Source organism: Pseudopodoces humilis, chromosome 11 (assembly GCF_049639895.1).
Source record: "Pseudopodoces humilis isolate 2021_Gansu_Grassland_sample_001 chromosome 11, ASM4963989v1, whole genome shotgun sequence".
NCBI lineage: Eukaryota > Metazoa > Chordata > Aves > Passeriformes > Paridae > Pseudopodoces > Pseudopodoces humilis.
The window spans coordinates 14,533,672-14,550,916 of NC_142210.1; the positions used below are offsets into that span (position 1 = coordinate 14,533,672).

The 17,245-nt window shown below is 48.7% G+C and overlaps 1 protein-coding gene across 4 annotated transcripts in view; it reads right to left on the reverse strand.

Moving 5' to 3' along the window:
* Positions 1-6,852: 6,852 nt before the first annotated feature.
* Positions 6,853-17,245, reverse strand: part of TP63 (tumor protein p63) — an 86,131-nt gene continuing 75,738 nt past the window's right edge. For all 4 annotated transcript variants that reach the window (XM_088061001.1, XM_088060999.1, XM_088061000.1 and 1 more), the window contains 4 exons: positions 13,064-13,221; positions 12,025-12,169; positions 11,115-11,208; positions 6,853-9,892 (listed from right to left, as the gene is read on the reverse strand). In XM_088061001.1, the coding sequence (XP_087917127.1) occupies positions 9,596-9,892; positions 11,115-11,208; positions 12,025-12,169; positions 13,064-13,221 (694 nt within the window). In that variant the 3' untranslated portion in view covers positions 6,853-9,595. The remainder of the gene's footprint in view (positions 9,893-11,114; positions 11,209-12,024; positions 12,170-13,063; positions 13,222-17,245) is intronic.

Consider the following 17,245-nt stretch of genomic DNA (forward strand, 5'->3'; position numbering starts at 1 on the left):
GGAGAATGCTACCAAGCCCATGAGTCTCCCACCCAGCGGGATGAGGTGGGAGCTCCTGATGGCACGAATACAGGAACCAGCAGCCAGCCTCCCACTCCTCTTGCTCAACTGCTGGCGCCAGCAGACAAAAGATAACAAACATCTCTCCTGCTCTTGTGGTGGGCCTAGCAGCAAAAGGAAATTTCCAGGTCAGAAGCTCCTGCTGGGTAGCTCATGCTCCAGGCTATGGAGAAGAGCTGCAATCCCAATTTGCTCCCAGTGTAAGCACTGCACAGTACTGGGGAGACCCATGTGCTGCACACCCCAGGCACTGCCTTGAGTTCTCCCCAGCTGCCTTCAAAATTCGTCTCACTTCCACCACTTCCACCCTTGCCAAGCAATGACACGGCTGCTGCCAATTCCTTCTAAACACCTGCAGCTTTGGGGGAAAACCCAACAGGACTTTTTGTTTTCCCCTCCTTCGGCAGCTCTGCAAGCCAATAGCCACCGTGTGCCATGGTAGTCTGAAGGCAGCTCTGCTTTGCAGGCACACTTGGTATAAACAGGGATAAATGAACCAAAGGGATCATCCTGTTCTAACCCAGGAGGGGGAAAAGGGCAGAGTGCTGTCTGGGAACACAGGCGAGTCCTGGGAGCATCACCTTGAGCTTTTCTCTCCCTGCCATGCCTGGCCACCCCTGCCAGCACTGCTCTTCTCTCACTTGCAGTGGGGGTGCTCACAGCCAGCTACAGCAGCATGAACAGGAAGAAAATCAGGCTTAGGAAATTTGCCTATATTGGTATAGATGTCTGTTTTGGCATCCTTTTCTGCAGCCTCATTGTGTTTGATTTGGCTGTCTCAACTACCTGAGACCCTTGTCAAAGCTATTCCAGATGTCCTGGCCTAACCAGGCATGCAAGGGTTAATCTCTGTGCTCCTTGGGCCCAGCATCACCTCACTTCAAATGGAGATGTGAGACTCAAGAACCACAGCTTCTTTCCAACTAGATTCTCTGGATGGGCTTCATCTCCTGTGAAACACCTTGGCATCTCTGTTCTGCTTCCTGGTCATGGGGGCACTACTACAAAAACAACAGCAAACAAACAATAAAACAAACAAACTCCAATTTCATTCAGCTCTCTGGTTCTTGGGGCCTCTTCAGACAGCAGCTGGTCACTGCCTGTGTAGGATCCAGGGTGCCTTCACCTCCTCACCTGCCCACCTTTGTGTGGCTTCTGGCAACCCTGGCAGGGCTTTCAGTCATGTCTGATTTCCTCACCTCTGAGGCAAGGCTGAAATAACCTGAGACAGCTGCTGCCCATGGCCTGACTGTAGCATACTTGGCTTAATGGTTACTCGCTAATATTTTACCCTTGGGTGAAATGATAACGTTCTGGGCCAGGTGGATCACATAAAGCCGTCTCTTCTTCCAGGCAAGCTGTTAGAGTTGTGCAAAATCAAGTTTGTGTGTGGTTTTGGTGCATGCCCTTTTACTGTGAGCCCTAAACCTCCAAAGCACAGCACAATCCTGCCCTCTGATAGCTCCAAAACAACTGACTTCCTCCTGTTCAATCACTAATTAAGCAGCAGGGAAACCAGAATATAAACCATAATAGAAGCAACTGTATTGCAGTCACTTAAAGCTGGAATAAAACTTTTCTCTAAGGAGAGAAAATCACCCTCAGTGGCAGGAAGAAACCACCACAGGCTGCTCCTCCAGCTAAGGGAAGCCCTGCTCAGGATTTTCAAAGGGTGTTGTGGGTTTGAGGCTCAGGCTGAGGACTGGCCCCCACAGGCCAGTGCTCAGGGCTGGGTATTTGCTCAGCATCGGCCTTGAGAGGCCAAATACTGCCCTGAGGGGAGGGCACTGGGCACTGCTGCGGGCCAGGCTTCTCACACACGGGCATTGCAGCACCTTCTAGGCACAGCATGGTGCAGAAGATCCATTACCTCCCGTTTCTGCGCAAGACACCCCCATGGAAATACTCCTGTTCACCTTCAGGCCAGCCACTCTCTGCAGGCTCAGCAAGGGCTGCTTGACCTTGTCCTTGGAATAAGAAATCAATGCCTTTATCTCGCATTTTGCCACGGCGCGTGGATAATTTGATGCAATTGTGTAGCCACCCACACCTTTAATTAATCAAAGATTTTTTCACGCAGCACTGTGCAATATTTTATTTCCTAACATCCCTGCTACAGTGTACAAGGGTCTGTTGTAACATTTCTTACCCAATTCCAGCACTAAAGGCTATGAAGCCAAGAAGAAGATGGATCACATGTGTGGAAATCTTCAGCGTTGTCTCCAGAGGCGACTGCCAAGGAATCAGAAGCTGAATTAATCAGAGGCTCACAAAGAGATTTGTGAAAACAAAACAAAAATTAGAAAGAGACAGCCAACAAATGAAAACAACTTCAGGAAGAAAGCAGGAAGAAGTCAGCAGATTTCCTGGGCTTTCACTTAGGAAGCTCAGGAAAAATTGGAAGACATCAGAGTTTCTAAAAAACAGAAACACCTTGCTAGAGTTCACTGTTCTAGGACAGTGCTAAAAACCCCTTCCAAGGGACCACCACAACATCTTTCCCCTTCAAACTTTCTTCTGCCCAGCTTCATGTTAGTGCTGCTGATGGGAGAAGGGGAAGTGCAGGTAAAGCCTGGAGATGGTTGGGCTGAATGCTGAACACCTGGCCAGAAATGCCTGATAAACACCTGTCCACACCTTTGAGTGCAAATGGGTGCTTCTTTCCAGGCTCCCTGAAGCCAGGAAAGCTGGGCTGGGACCTGGAGACCGAGGCAGGGGTGAGCAGTGGGGGTGACCTGCTGCTGAGCAGAGGTGGCCCCACATGAGCACTGCCCATGACTGCCAGCACGGTGTCGTTCTCCACCTGCCAGCCGAGGTGGGTGCCATCCCCTCCAGCTCCCCAGCTTCTCCTCGGGAGCCGCACACCGTCTCTGGGCACAGCCCAGAGCTGCAGCAGGTGCCCGCCCAGCTCTGGGGGCTCCTCTCCCCTTTGGCCTCCCCAGAGCAGGTCGCACATGTGCCAGGTGAGCTCTGAAGGACGCAGCACCCAGCTGGGGTGCAGCCAGCCCCGGGGAGCCCTGGCAGCAGCAGCCTGGGGCTGCACAGGGGTGTCTGCCGGGCTCTCCGTGGGAGCTGTGCCCTGCTGCAGCCAGCTGCCGCTCTGGGAGCTCCTGCCTGCTCTCTGCAAAACACCCGGTGGTATTTTCTCAGCTGGAAGAAGCGATGTGCATCGCTCCGGCAAGGAAGAGTTGTGCAGCCAAGGCCTGTGTGTGCGTGAAGGGAAGGTGGAGCAGCTTCGGGCCGGGCACACCCGGGAGCCCGGGGCACGCTGCCCTTGGCTGTGGGGTGCTGCAGCACGGGGCACCCCTGCAGGGCTGCTGCCCCAAATGCACCTCCGGGGGTGGGCAGGCTCTGCTCTGAAAGCATCTCTGGGCAGAGGTTCACCAAGAGGGCACAGCTTCAGGCACCTGCCGGGGAGAGTCATCTCTCCTGGTTTGGCAGGTGATGGGTTTTGGTCTTCACCTTCTCAACTTCTCATTTGTGCTGGTGTGGGTCGGGATGGGCACAACACCGGGGGAATCGCTGTGTGCACGGCAAGGGGCAGGAGAGCAGCAGCTTTCCCAGGAGGCGGCCGCAGGAAGGCTTCTTCTGGAGCACCCCGAGCCACTTGTTTATTCCGCCCGTGTAAAATGACCGAGCAGGAGCTGCTGCGGCTGCCCTGGCGGTCTGCAGAGGCTGGGGAGAGGCTTTAGGAGGCTTTACAAAGCCGTGGCCGCGCTGTGAGCCCCCGGGGTCGCCAGGGGGCAGTGGCTGCCCGGCAGCGCCCGGGGCTCTTCCCTCTTCCTTCCCTGGCATTTCTGTGGGGCTTTGCTCCGCAAATCCCTCCACAGGGAACCCACGAGCCGGGGGACATGGGAGAGTCCTGGCTTATGTGCAGCCAGATCTCACCTTGTCTCAGTTGTCTTTGTTTGTCTGTTTTTGCTTTTTCAATATAAGTTTGGATTTGTTCTCCTCTGCTGTCCTCACTTCTCCTCACCTCTTCCCTCTCGGTTTCTCTCTCTCCTTTTTCTTTTTTTTTTCTTTTTTTTTTTTTCGGACTGCTCCAAGACACTTTTTTTGAGGCTGCTGGCAGCTGAACAGAAGAGGAAAAAGCACCATCTCCTCTGCAGGCCCACTGATTTGTTTCTTTGTCCCCCTTTTCCCCTTCAGCCCCTGCAGCAGTTTCTTAGCTGCACACAACTGTGCCGTGACGGTCTCTCACAGTGCAGCCACAAGCTTTCAGAACTTAGCAAGGCTGATTCTACAGACAGAGCCACCCTGCTAAATATTAACAAACAAGCTTAGTCTTCCCCTTGGCCTTGATGCAGGCAATAATGAGACTGCATCTTCCAGGGCATGATTCAGAGTGGGAATCTAATATGGTCTGAATGGCTCCCCAGGGACTTTCTTGCCACTGATGATGTAGAGAACCTAATCTCCTACCCTAGGCTGTTGGGAGAGACAATGTAAGCATCTCCCTTGCATGCTGTAATGGTTGGTTTCAGCCCAGCTGCTGGTGAGTAATTGCTGAACGTGCCAGCAGGCACACACCTCCTGTTGGAGCACGTATCCCCACCATCCAGGGCAGTGGCACAGCCAAAAAGCCACTGTGCCCACAATACCACAGAGGCATAAGGGCAGCACACTGCAACAAGAGTGAGAAAATCAGCTGAACGGTGCACAGAGACCCTCACCAAACAATCCTTGAGCACTCAAATTGAAATCCAGGTGTCCATGGGCCTCTTACAGATATTGCTGTGGGAGCAGGGTGGGGCATGGCACTGCTGTGACTGCAGTCACCAAGGCAGAAGCACACTGGGCACAATCAGTGTCCTCTGGTGTCGTAGGGACCCTTCAGGCCTTGGCTTCAATGCTACAGCTACACAGCCACTGTATACCAACCACCTGCAGTGATGTCTCAGTGCTCATCTGTGCCCTGGACCTGTAGCTGCAGGTCCCTTGTCCTGCCCCAATTCCTGCATCTCCTGCCCCCTAATCCCACAAAGTTTTTCCTTTACTCACCTGTGGCCCCAGGCACCTGGTTTATTCCATGAAGGCAGAGCTGATGTTCTTAAGAATAAAACATACAGCATTAGGAGTGTTTGCAAGGAAGTCAAAACTTTTTAACAAAACCAGTCCATCCCCCACACACTCCCCAAAAAACAACTTTGACCAGTTTGCACAGCTCAGCAAATCAGAAGGGCCAACAGCCCAAGCTCTGACTCGGTGCAGGGCTGGCCTGCCCACATGGTTTTCCCAAGGAGAAACAACTTGGGAAAAGGCAGAGTGGGAGGCCAGGTCCTGCAATCCTTCCCCCATGGCACAGGCAGCTGCCTTGCCATCAGGAAGGGGCTTGCTAAGACACACAGGACAGGAAGAACACGATGAGCAAAACTCCCTCCACAGGCTCCACTAGGACACTTGCCAAGTTTTATTGTGTCCAGGTAAGTTTCATGCCAGGGACTGCTAGCTTCAGCACACTTAGGACTAGCAGCAGAGAAGGGCATGCACATCTTCAGAGGTCCACCCAGGCTTGCAAAACACAGCTGGAAGCTCGTAATGGATCCCTGCCCTGAAAACTTCGTGCTTGCATATGAAGCATTCCAATATCCAAAGATGAAATTCCAGCGGGTATGGGTGGAGGGCAAAAGGGAGAGCAGCAGCTTGGGATTCCTCACTCACTGAAACCCTTGCTGTAACCTAAGCAATGTTCCCCACTCCAGCAGTGGATCACAGCAGTCAGAAATTACAACCATATTTGAAGCCTACCTGTTCAATGGAAACTGAAATCTTATTTTACGTGATCCAATTTGCTCATCTAGAGGCAGAATTCATCAGCTGAAACAGCAAGTTTTCACAGCTGTTCTAGCAGCACTTCTCTCTTTTGAGAACAACATACTAATTTTTAATACCACATTCAGGCAATCCCCAACTGCCAGAGTGCAACCAGGGTGCTGTTACCTCTGGATATTGGTGTCTGATGTCAACTACTCTAATCATTTGGGAAAGGCAACAGTGACCAAAACCAAAGAAATCAGGCAGACACTCCCTACCCCAATAAACCAGCTCCCAAGGGAAGTCGGGACAGCCTCTTCTTTTAAGGCATTTGTGGGGTTTTCTTTCCACTTTCCCCACTCCTAAGCATCCTCCCCCAACCACAACCCATAACAACTGTAAGAAATAGCCATGGGCAAAAGCCACTGATGAAGCTGGGCTGTTAATGTGGTGGTCCATGGACAGACTGAAGGCCCCAGCTGACGGACACTACTCCCATTCCCTTCAGAATAGTCACCCCACTAGCACTGAGCTGTTTCTTACTTCAAATCCTTGGAAGAAAAACTGAGATGCAAAGGAGGAGGAAATGGCTTTGCTAGGGGAGAGGATGCACAAGGTGATGCACAAAGCCTTTGGTGCAAGACTATTTCCCAAGTGTGGATGCCAAAGGGCAGCACTGACCCTTCTTGCTCCAAGCACACATTCCTTCTCTCCAGCATGACGCGGAACGTGGGGCACTATTGGGTGCCCTGCTTAGAAACAAAATAGGGAAATCTGAGGAAAGGGCAGAAAAGAGCCATGCCAAAGGCTGAAGACTTCGCAATTCAGCAAGAGGCTTATGGAGCTGACCTGCTGCATCTGACAGAAAGGCAGCAGATGGATGTGTGATGGCACCTTGGACCACACCCTCAAGCCACAGATTCTGTAGGGACAGAAAACTGCACCTATGGGCAAAGGTGACACTAAGCTCCGGCTGCTCACAGGAGGACATTTCCAAGAAGGCGCGCAGGGAGGAAAATAAGTTGTTTGAGAATTCAGTGTAATTTTCAGTTTTGGCTTTTATTTTCATTCACTTCAACAACAAGGCGATCCAGAACACACCGAGGTCTTGGTGCAGGCAACACTGTCATTGCTACAAGCATGGGCAGATTCTCAGCTCAATTAAGCCATAACACTTTGATGCATCAAAACAAAACAAAATCACAGCTCTACAGGGGAGGGCAAAAGCTACAGCAGTTCAAACTCACTTGAAGATTCCAGTTATATCGAAGTGGGATCCATAGTGGCATACAGTAGAAAGAAGGTTTTCACAGCATATATTTTGATCATTAGTGATGCAGCAGAAAAGCTCCATCTCGCTGCTGAGTTGAAAAGCAGATACTGAAGTTCTTGTACTTTGGGCGCAGCATTAACTGCATTAAACCTTTATAGTCAGAAGCTCCCTAGATCCTAAAAATGACCGTGTCTTTTGCATCAATGTATGTACAATACTGAAGCAGCTCAGGACCACACAACGGAGATGCAAAAACCTCGGAGGTGAGAAGGGCACAGCCTAATTCACCTCCAGGGACTTGTAAAGTATCTGCACTAACACTTCCCCCACACTGACACTGCCCTGCTGAATTAATCATTGCATCAAGTCAAGAGCAGAATGACTTGCTTCTTTTGTACCATATAGAAAAAAATATAAAGACATATAGTAAGTTCTCACACTGAGCATGTTAAATACTTTGAAATCTAGGACACTGATCTTTGAAGTGTTACAAAATAAAATGATACAACAGGCTTTCAGTATGCACTCCCTCCCCCCGCAACTGCAACGTAACACAGTAATCTCAGTATGAAAAATACAAATATATTCATCCAGTGTCTGGTTGTTTGTTACACGATTTGTAACAGTAAGCCTTCTGCATAAAAATAATAATTAAAAAACAGAAAAACAAACAACATTTTATTGTGGTTCTGTCAGACCCAGTAGCCCAAGAAGAAATAAAAATTGTCGCGTTATGCGGTAGGAAAACAAAAAATTACACATACAAAAAAAATATTTATATACAGACTTTACAGTGTAACCATCTGGCATTACCATTTATAGCTAACCAAAACAGGCTTGCACAGCTACCAAAAGGCAGTCTTTGAATGCAACACAGACCTGGCACAACAGACAGATGGAGGACGCTAACCATATTGGACTTGAATGAAATGCGTGGCACAGCGCAGGGCCCACAAACAGCCACTGCATTGAAACAGGAATATTCAGCTGTAGCAAGGTAGGATAACAAGTTGTTTAAACTGCTTTTTTCATCTTTCCCCAGCCAAAAAAAAAAAAAAAAAAAAAAAAAAAAAAGTCAGGCTTACTGTTAAAAAGAACAAGCTGACTTGAAAGCAGCTGTGCTGAGCCTCGCTCCTCAGCTTAGATTTGATTTGTACATCTTAGAGTCTCATTACCTTGGCCAATAAAAATGTGAAAACACACACTGTTCAGTTACTTGTCCACAGGACCTCTGGCAGTCAGAGGAAATGCCACAGAGCACAACTGTGGTAGAACCAGTAAAGAAAAAAAACAGAGAAAAATCAATTTCTCATGTAAACATGGCTTATTGCAGTAACAACACTCATAGTACCAGGAACTGGTCCTTGTTTTAAGGCAGCTGGTGGTTATTTTTTCAGTCTCCACTTCCAGTTGCTTGTCATTTAACCTATGGCAACAAACACAACAGGTTCCAACCCATTACAGATATATCTAAAGACAAGTCTACTGAACTTGGGAAGAAACCAACCAAGCCTGGTCTAAACAAAAGGTTGTCTGAGTTTAGGATAGCTGAAGCCCTACAAACCAGCTCTCACTCCTCCATTTAACTGGAGGCTGGGTGGGCAAATCCTTATGCTAAACTAGCCAGGCTGCATGCATGGCAAAACCTAATTCTATAGCTTAAATGTCAGTAGTATTACAGCATGGTTAAAAGTGAGGTGGGGTCAGAGTTCAAGAGTGACCAGTAGCTTTATTTACATTTCCAAGCCTGAATGGACCAAACCAGGACATACATATGAGTGTATATCCAAAACAAGAAGAGAGAGCAGGCTTGGTTTTCCCAAGAAGGTGAGGGAAAAGTAGGATACAGGTGCTGTAAGCGCTGGCCTGCCCAGCAAAGTGCATGTGCTGTCTCCGCTGGAGAATATTACACATGAACAGAGCACTCAGCTCCAGGGCAAGAGGCTGTTTAAGTGCAACGTTCAGCAGACCGATTCCCATTTATTTTTCATATAAACTATCAGTTCAGGGTTGAATTGCTTTGGGGTTTTTGCATTTGGTTTTGCTGTTGCGGTGTGTTCGGTTACTTGGGGTTTTTTATTTATTTTTTTTTGGCTTTTTAGAACTTTATTTTAACCTTCCTGCTTTTCAAAGTGGGATCGCTGGGTGAGAGAAACATGTTTGCAGGTCAGGGCACCCACAAGGCGTGTGAAGATTCATAAGGCAAGAAAAGAATCCCTCTCCCCAAAGGAAAACACATAACAAGTTGGCCTTCTCAAGAAGGTCAGTGGTTGTCAAGGAAATACTACCCGCCTTCCCCCTTCGCTCAGCTCTTCCCCTTGCGAGAGCTGCGGTGGAGGCTGCAGTCCAGGAGCACGACCTAGACAGCACCCAGGGCATGACCTAGCAGGAGTGAGCAAGAAGGTTCCCTCTGCCCTCCGTCTGGGGGTGCAGTACCAAGCAGAAGGAAGACAAATGAAGGGCTGAGCAGTTCGTGGCCGGGGCGGGGCGGAGGGGGGCCCGCGGGTCTCACTCCCCCTCCTCTTTGATGCGTTGCTGTTTGTTGCGGCGGGCATCCATGTCGAAGTTGAAGTCGTTCCACTCGTCGCGGGGCGGGAAGGAGATGGTTTGCCGCAGCGTGAAGCGCACGGCGTCGATGACCCGCTCCCCGCGCGTCTCGCTCGAGCCCACGCTCACCGTGGAGGCGCCGCTGGGGGTGCGCAGCAGGTGGGGAGGGGAGGAGAAGTCATGGAGCTGCCGGTGGTCCAGGATGCCCTTCCAGATGGCATGGCGGAACTGCTCCGGGATCTTAAGGCTCACCAGATCCTGCAAGGCAAGGTGCGGGGCTTAGCAGGGGAATCACGGGGAAAGCTGGGCTCCAGGAGTGAACACAGCCTCTGGGCCACCAAGAACCACCAAAGCTGCTAAAACCCAGGTGGCCATGATGCACTGCTCCTAGAAGTGGTGGCTCACTCTAGAACAGGCATGTGTGACCGTGAGGCAGCAATGGACTGTTTTGAAGGCACAAAGTCTTACTTTTAAGTTGGACAAAACACTTGTTCATGTATAAGACATGGTGACCTAAAACTAAAAGCTTAACTGGACCACAAGGCCTCCAAAGGCAAACTCAGGGAGATCTGCTGGCTGTTGGTGGTGGGGGATGCTGGGCTGCTGAAGGTCAATGGCTTTGAAAATTCCCATGTTTATTTCAAAGCCTGCAAAAGGATTTTAGAACCCAAGCCTGAGCTCCAGTATTCAGAGATCTGGGTGTAACTCTATAGGAACTGTCTTAATTACTTTAACATAACCAAATTTAATAACAGACACATAGCCTTAGAAAACTTGTATTTTGAGGCCCCATCATTTCTGTGCAAAACCTGAGGGTTGCATTACCTAAACTCTGGGATACACAGTATCAGCTTCTGAAAAAATTAGCAACCAACTTCAGTTAATTTGGGTCAGCTTTTCTAATTAGACCAGCAGCAGAAGGAAGGCTAAGGAGCAAAAGCACCACAGTCTCCCAAAGTCTTGTGGAAAAAAAATGGGACAGCCAGCTTGGAAGAGAGCAATGGCCCTGGAGAGGAAGCAGCAGCCCTGCAGCAAAAGCCATGCAAGAGTAAAAAAGGGAAAACAACGAACAGGGATGAGATACCAGTGGCAAGGGAAGTTGATTAAGGTAAGGCCAGAAAACAGAAGCAGGGAGGGAAAAATGCAGACCACTTCTGGTGAGCCTACTTGTCTGCAGGCGAGTGAGGTGTAAACTGAAACCGAGCCTTGCAGAATTAACCAGCGCGTGGGCTGGGGCCACTTTAGGGGCTCAGACAGAGTTGGGGAAGGGGAGACATTCTTTCTCTGTGCCAGGCAAGGCAGTTACAGTGCTGGCCCCAAGTCCAGCCTCTCTTCACCTCACAACATCTCTTCTCTATGTGCAACAACCTTAAATCAAACTAATTGTGTAAAAATAAAAGTATACTGAGTCTGGATTTCTGACCTGTTCCTAAAGCAGGGCCAAGAGAGCAAACAAAGGAAATGGTGAGGAGTTACTTACATCCATGGAGTAATGCTCAATCTGATAGATGGTGGTCAGCCCCTGGGTCGTGAAATAATCCACACAGGATGAGCAGCCCAACCTCGCTAAGAAGCTGCAGAGGAGGAAGGAAGGAAGGAGAGAGAAAATAGGATCACCCTGGCTGCAACAGCCCAAACCACAGAAAAACCAAACACTCAGCCAACCTGCAGCAACAGGAAACAAAGCTTTCACCCTTGGCTTGACCTCCTCCAAGACGTCCCAGGCCAGCAAGCCACATCGCTGCCACATCAAACAAACGAGGGAGTCCTTCAGCTCAGCACCCAGCAGACAGCCCTCATGGCAGCATCTTGCCTTAGTCAAGAGCCAGTGCTGCACAGCCTGGGTCTTGAAGCAGGAAGGCTCACAAAGACCCTCCTGCCAGGGCACCTCACCCAGAAGGTGGCTGAGCCCATGGCAGCCTGGTGCATGCACAGAGGGCTTCAGCAAGGCATGGGGTCTAGGGCTCAGACACGTCATGCACTGCCAATCAGCACATTCTTCCCTAAGTGTAAAGGATTCCTTATTTATGGGCAGCATCTTTCAACTGGTTTGACCTCACAAAGGGCAGAGGGGCTTCTGACCCCAGCCATGGCTTGTCAAGTGGCCAGAAGGGAAAAAACAAGAAATGTTTGCAAGACAGCCAGGCACCCTCAAACTCGATCAGTCCAACAGATGCTGCATCCCTCAGCTTTCCTGCAGTCCTAACGTCCCTGTTTCTCTCAGCTGCTCAGACACGGTGGGGATTTGAGGCTCAGTGCCCAGAGGGTGCCAGCCTCGGGACTGCCAAGGGCCCAGTGGGATCTGGTGCTCCAGGATCACTCAGGCTCCTGACCCAAGGGCTGTGCTCCCTTCGTGTGGGCAGTGTGCCGGGCAGCCTGCTCCCGCTCACCTGACGATGCTGCAGTCTGAGGGGTATGGAGGAGGGGGGGTGCAGTGGGACGTTGAAGGCATGGAGAGGGGAGGAGGCAGCGCCTGCGTGGGACTGAGGCCATTCATATCCCCGGTCATGGCCATGTGGGTGCCCATCATGGGAACTGGAGGAGAGAAGGAGGAGCACATCGTTACCCAGGCATGCCCAGACCCCAGCTTCGCCCCCAGCACGGCACCCAAGGACAGCACCCACACCTGAAGCAGCCTGAAATCCCCTGTAAAACCCTGCACAGGGTGAGCTCATGAGAAGTTTCAGGCAGGGCCAAGGACCAGATGACAGACAGTCCTTCTGGAGCTCTCCCCTCACAGGAGTAAGTGCCACCCTCACGTCACCTTCCCTCCCAGACAGCCTGGATAAAAACCCTGGCTTGCCCTGCCACAGGAGAGCAGCAGGACAGAGCCAGCAGAGTAACCTAATACAGCAGCCAAACAGCTTTGTTTTCTGAGACAGCAAGAGCAGCAGAAAGGGCTCAGCAACAGGTGTGGGCATGAGTCCAGCTGTTTTGAAATAAATTAAAAAACAAAACACCAACCAAAAAAAGCCCAAACAAAACTCAGCCCCCAGAACCACGTCTGTCATCCTGGATTTACAGGGCTGCTGAGCACATAGCAGCAGCCAGGAGGAAAAGAACTGCAAGATCTTTCATTTGAAATTAAGAACTGTCTTAATTGAACTGAGGGAGAAAAATGTTGCTAACATTTGCATCTCCTCTGCTGGGAAAGGAAGAAGAACCAGGTCTCAAAAGCCAGAGGACAGTGCAGCCAGGTAGATCTGCAGCATGAAGCAGCTCTGTTCACCTTGTGAGGCTCTGAGCAGGATGCTGAAGCCTTGCCCTGTGGCACACCAGCGAGCAATATTTATTTGGCTCTGTAGGTTTACAGCAAATGACTCCAGGCTCTCCAGCTTAACACTAGCCACATGGAGATGCCAAGTCTCCTTGTCCAGACTAGCAGGGAGCACGCAGGGAGCAGGAGAAGGAGGAGTAAGAGTTTCTTACTGTTTGTTCCCATGCTGTCAGGGATGGTGGTTGGAGTCAGGGCATTGCGCTGCTGGGGGTTGATGAGCTGGCTGACCGAGGGCAGCTTGTTCATGCTGTTCATTTTGCTGAGTGGTGGAGAGTTGGAGCCATAGGAGGACTGTGACTGCATGGAGGTCCTGCAAACCAAGGAGATGTTAGGACAGGGATCACAACAGCTGGCTGCTGCGAGTGTGCACCCAAGGGGCTACATTGCCAGTGAAATCACTGACACCATAGGAGTATCATAGACAAAGATCACCAGAGAATGAGACAACAGGAAATAAAAGGTTTCCCAGATATTCTCGGCACTTAAAGAAAGTGAAATACCAAATAAAGGAAAGCTTAACTTTTTGTTGAAATATTTTATTTAAGGAGAAGTGTCTATTCAAGTTTTTCAGTTGAAAAGAATATATGGAAAGCCAGCAAACACTTGCCAAGATTTAAAGAGTACTTTTAAGTTAAACTCTCCTTGTCGTCAAAGACTTTTTCATAGGAACAAGAACTGAGGAAACCATCTCAAACCATCCTAAATGCCCCTGAAACCTGACTGCAGAAACAGTTTTCAGATTGGGCCATGCTTATCACCTTGTTTTTCCAAAATTCCTAGTTATTCATATAATCAGGCCATTCTCAGGTGCCTATGTAACAGCCAGAGGCTCCTTGCTCAAGACAGATTCCATGCACCATTCCAGGGACCACTACTGAGATGGTCAGAGCTGCCTGGGATGCCGACAGGCAGCTTTTGCTTGTGTTAAGGCCAACCTGGTATCCAAACCCTGCAGGCTGCTTGCAAAGAGGATCAGGTTCCTGCTACCACCTGACAACAGCACTAGCCTCCCCTCAAGTCCATCCAGCCCCAAACTCCATCCAGCATATTCATGGAGAGGGCCCAGAGAGGCTTGCCAGAGCTTCCTGCTGCCCAGCCCCAAGGGTCCCAGCTGCAATCCTGCCATGTACATGATCTAGACTGCCAAGACTGGGCTGCATCTGAACGGCAGCCCAGCTCCCAGATTGAGTTACGGCTGTGGCATCCCATCTGGAGTGGGGTCTTATGTGGGATATGCAGAAAATTATCATTAAAGCCAGTCCAACAGCACAACTGGCACAGCACCCCCATGCCACAGGGGAGCAGGTTCTTCTCTCTTTGACACCAGGGCCATCTGTAGGACTGGGCAAAGGTTTGGGAAATGTGCCTGCTTCCCCACGCTTCCCAGGCACAAGTACCCTCAAGCCATGGTCACCCTGCAGAGCCACAGAACCCAGCACTCATATCACACTGACCCCGTGGTGAATGTCCAAGGGCACATTCTCATCTTATTTCCCATTGGGAAACTTGTTCCCATCTGGGTATAACTGGTTACACCAATTCCTGGGAACTGGCTTTTCTTCTATGCAAATAGAGTAATTATTACTCCAAATAAGCAAAGTGTAAAAGGAAAGAAAAGGCTTATTCCTAGACAATTTATTAAAACCTTCAGAACTCAAGGTCAAGTTCCATACAATTACATTGTCTCCAGCTTCCTGCACTTTCAAGACTTGCAGTGGTGGGTGGAGAAAACATCTATGCTAACAGGCTAGAGTATCTAAGGCCCTGAAGAAATGTTACCTAATTACACAATTACAGGAGGTACAGAAGGGTGTGAACTGTCCTTTGGCAGTGAAGATGCAGGACAAGATCCAGCAAACTTCACAGACTCAAGGAAGTGGAAAGCACAAGAAGCTTCACAAATTAATATTAACAATGGCAGCAACTCCCAAGGGGAAGTGAAACCCAGCCATGAAGTTCAGACCCAACTCTTCAGAGTGAAGGGAACGATTCAGATCTGAGATTTCAATTCCTCCAATTATGAAAGCTGAGGCCAGCCATGAAATTCAAGTCAAGCTGACACCATCCTTAGCCTAAAAGGCTTCTGGATTTAGGTCCAATGCGTATTTCTACTTCATGGGTTCAGGCACTTAACTGAGCTTCAGCTGAAATTAATACACACATGAAGAGTCTCTTACAGTGAAATCTGCATTATCTGCAAGTGAGGAGGTCACAATGAACACAGCAAAATTCCAAATCAAATCAACAAAGGCTTCCCAAAAGACATTGAGCTGCATTTTTGAGGTCAGCAGTGGGCCTGTCTTTGCCCTCTCCATCACCAATAGTGATCTCAGCAAAGTTAATTAGGAGACTACAGAATAATTTTGGGGGTAAAAGAAAAACAAAAAGCAATCAAACACAAGCCAACCCAAAGCTTTAGAAAACACTTTAGAAAACAAATGCATACTTTAACATATAACTTATGGACTCCATTCTTATCTCATTCATACTCATAAGAGTCAAGATTAACACAATCAAGTTCAAGGGAATAAAACAGAAAACAAAAGTATTTTTCTTTGTACTGACACTAGTTTCAACAAAGCTGTTCCATCACACGAGCAGATATTTAAAAGGCCTACAGAAAGCCATCTAGCCAAAGAGAAGTCGCACAATAAACCAAGATGCAAAATTTTATTGAAAATTAATGTCACACATCAATATAGCAAGAGCCTTAGAAACACAAGAGAATGTTTTTGGTATTAAGCACAAGAACTACATGGTGTTTGAGGACCCACTTAAAAGATATTGCTTTTTTTCCCCTTGATTTTTTAAAACAGATATAAGAATGTCATGCACAGCGATTTTCATTTAAATTGTACTTACTAAGTCTCAAGAAAGATTAGAAGTCAGAGCATTAACATTTCTTTGATATCAATGCCAGTGAAATGCATTTTAATATCAAGGTGTAAGGACTTCAATTAAGAGACTATTATACTTCTTGGAACAGTCTGATACAAAAGGCACTGAGTCACATTCTGCAACTGAGTTTTCTCTCTTCAAGAGGCTATGTAATTATTTAGCAAGTAACATTTGCAGTTATGCAAGCTCATATGAGGGCAATCAGTCTCTCAAGCTTCAAGGCATATACTGATCATCTCAAGAGGTCAGGAAGGAACTTCCTTGTCCCAGGAGTTCAGTTCACAGGCTACCTCATACAACTACATTTTCCCAGCTCTGGATACCAGCCCTTCACCAGCAGCAGCAGCCAACTGCTGGGACAGACCAACTATCTGACTCAGCAGACCAGAGTCCTTGTTCACTAGAAGAGCACACATCCATGTAAGCATCCTTAAATGACATCAAAGGTCCATTAAATGCAATTGGGCAGCTCAGGCTCAGAGTTCAAGATTTCACCCAAGCCCTTGTGCCTACAGTTTGCTGTCCCTGCAGACCCAGAGCCAGTCAGTGCAGAGACACACAAGTAGAATCAGAGGTGTCCAGTTCTGTGTCTGCCCTCCTTTTCAGAAGCCACACCAAGGGATCACATCCCAGGTTCACACATGTGCTCATGGACAATGATTTTTAAAGCAAGGTTTCCCACAGGGCTGCATAACACTGGGGTGTCACTGATGTAGTCTAATAACAGCACCCGAGTGACACAGGTGATGCTTAGTTTCATTCATCTGCTTTGCAGGCCCATGAAGCAGCAGGACACTAAAGAGCAGAGAGATGCCCTTGCTCCCCACATCCCAAATTGCTGCTATTTTAAAGCAAACAGTGCATCTTTCCAATCACTCCAGCGGTTTGAAGGCTTGGTACCTCACTGGGAGCATGGAAAGGAGGAGCTCCAGTAGTTACTGGGCAGACAAGAACTATAGCACAGGGACGGGGTGGCAATAATGACTCCCCTTAGATTTCAGGTATGGGAATTTCTCAAGGCAGGCCATGGATGCAATCTGCTCTCCAGGGAATGAAGCTGTAATACAGGGAGTGGATATGCATCAAGCAGCTGATACAGACTGATATAACCTGACTACCCGATAAGGCCAAATTAGTCCACTTGGTTATTCCTTGAAAGGAAAAGGCTTACTTTTTCCTGAAGACACAGAGATGGCAAAGAAGCAATGAAAAGAGAGCTGGGAAAAAGTTTTCATTTTATCTGCAGAGGACAGACTACAAAGCAACTCAAATTGCTTTCAACTCCAGGTATTTGATAAAAGAAAAAAAGAATAGCACCTTCTAATATAACCACCTGGTACTTGGAAAGCAAATCAAGTCATCACTAAGATCAGCATCACAATCATCATCCTCCTATAGCCAAGTGGGACAAACCAGAAAGGCTTTTCAGAAAACAA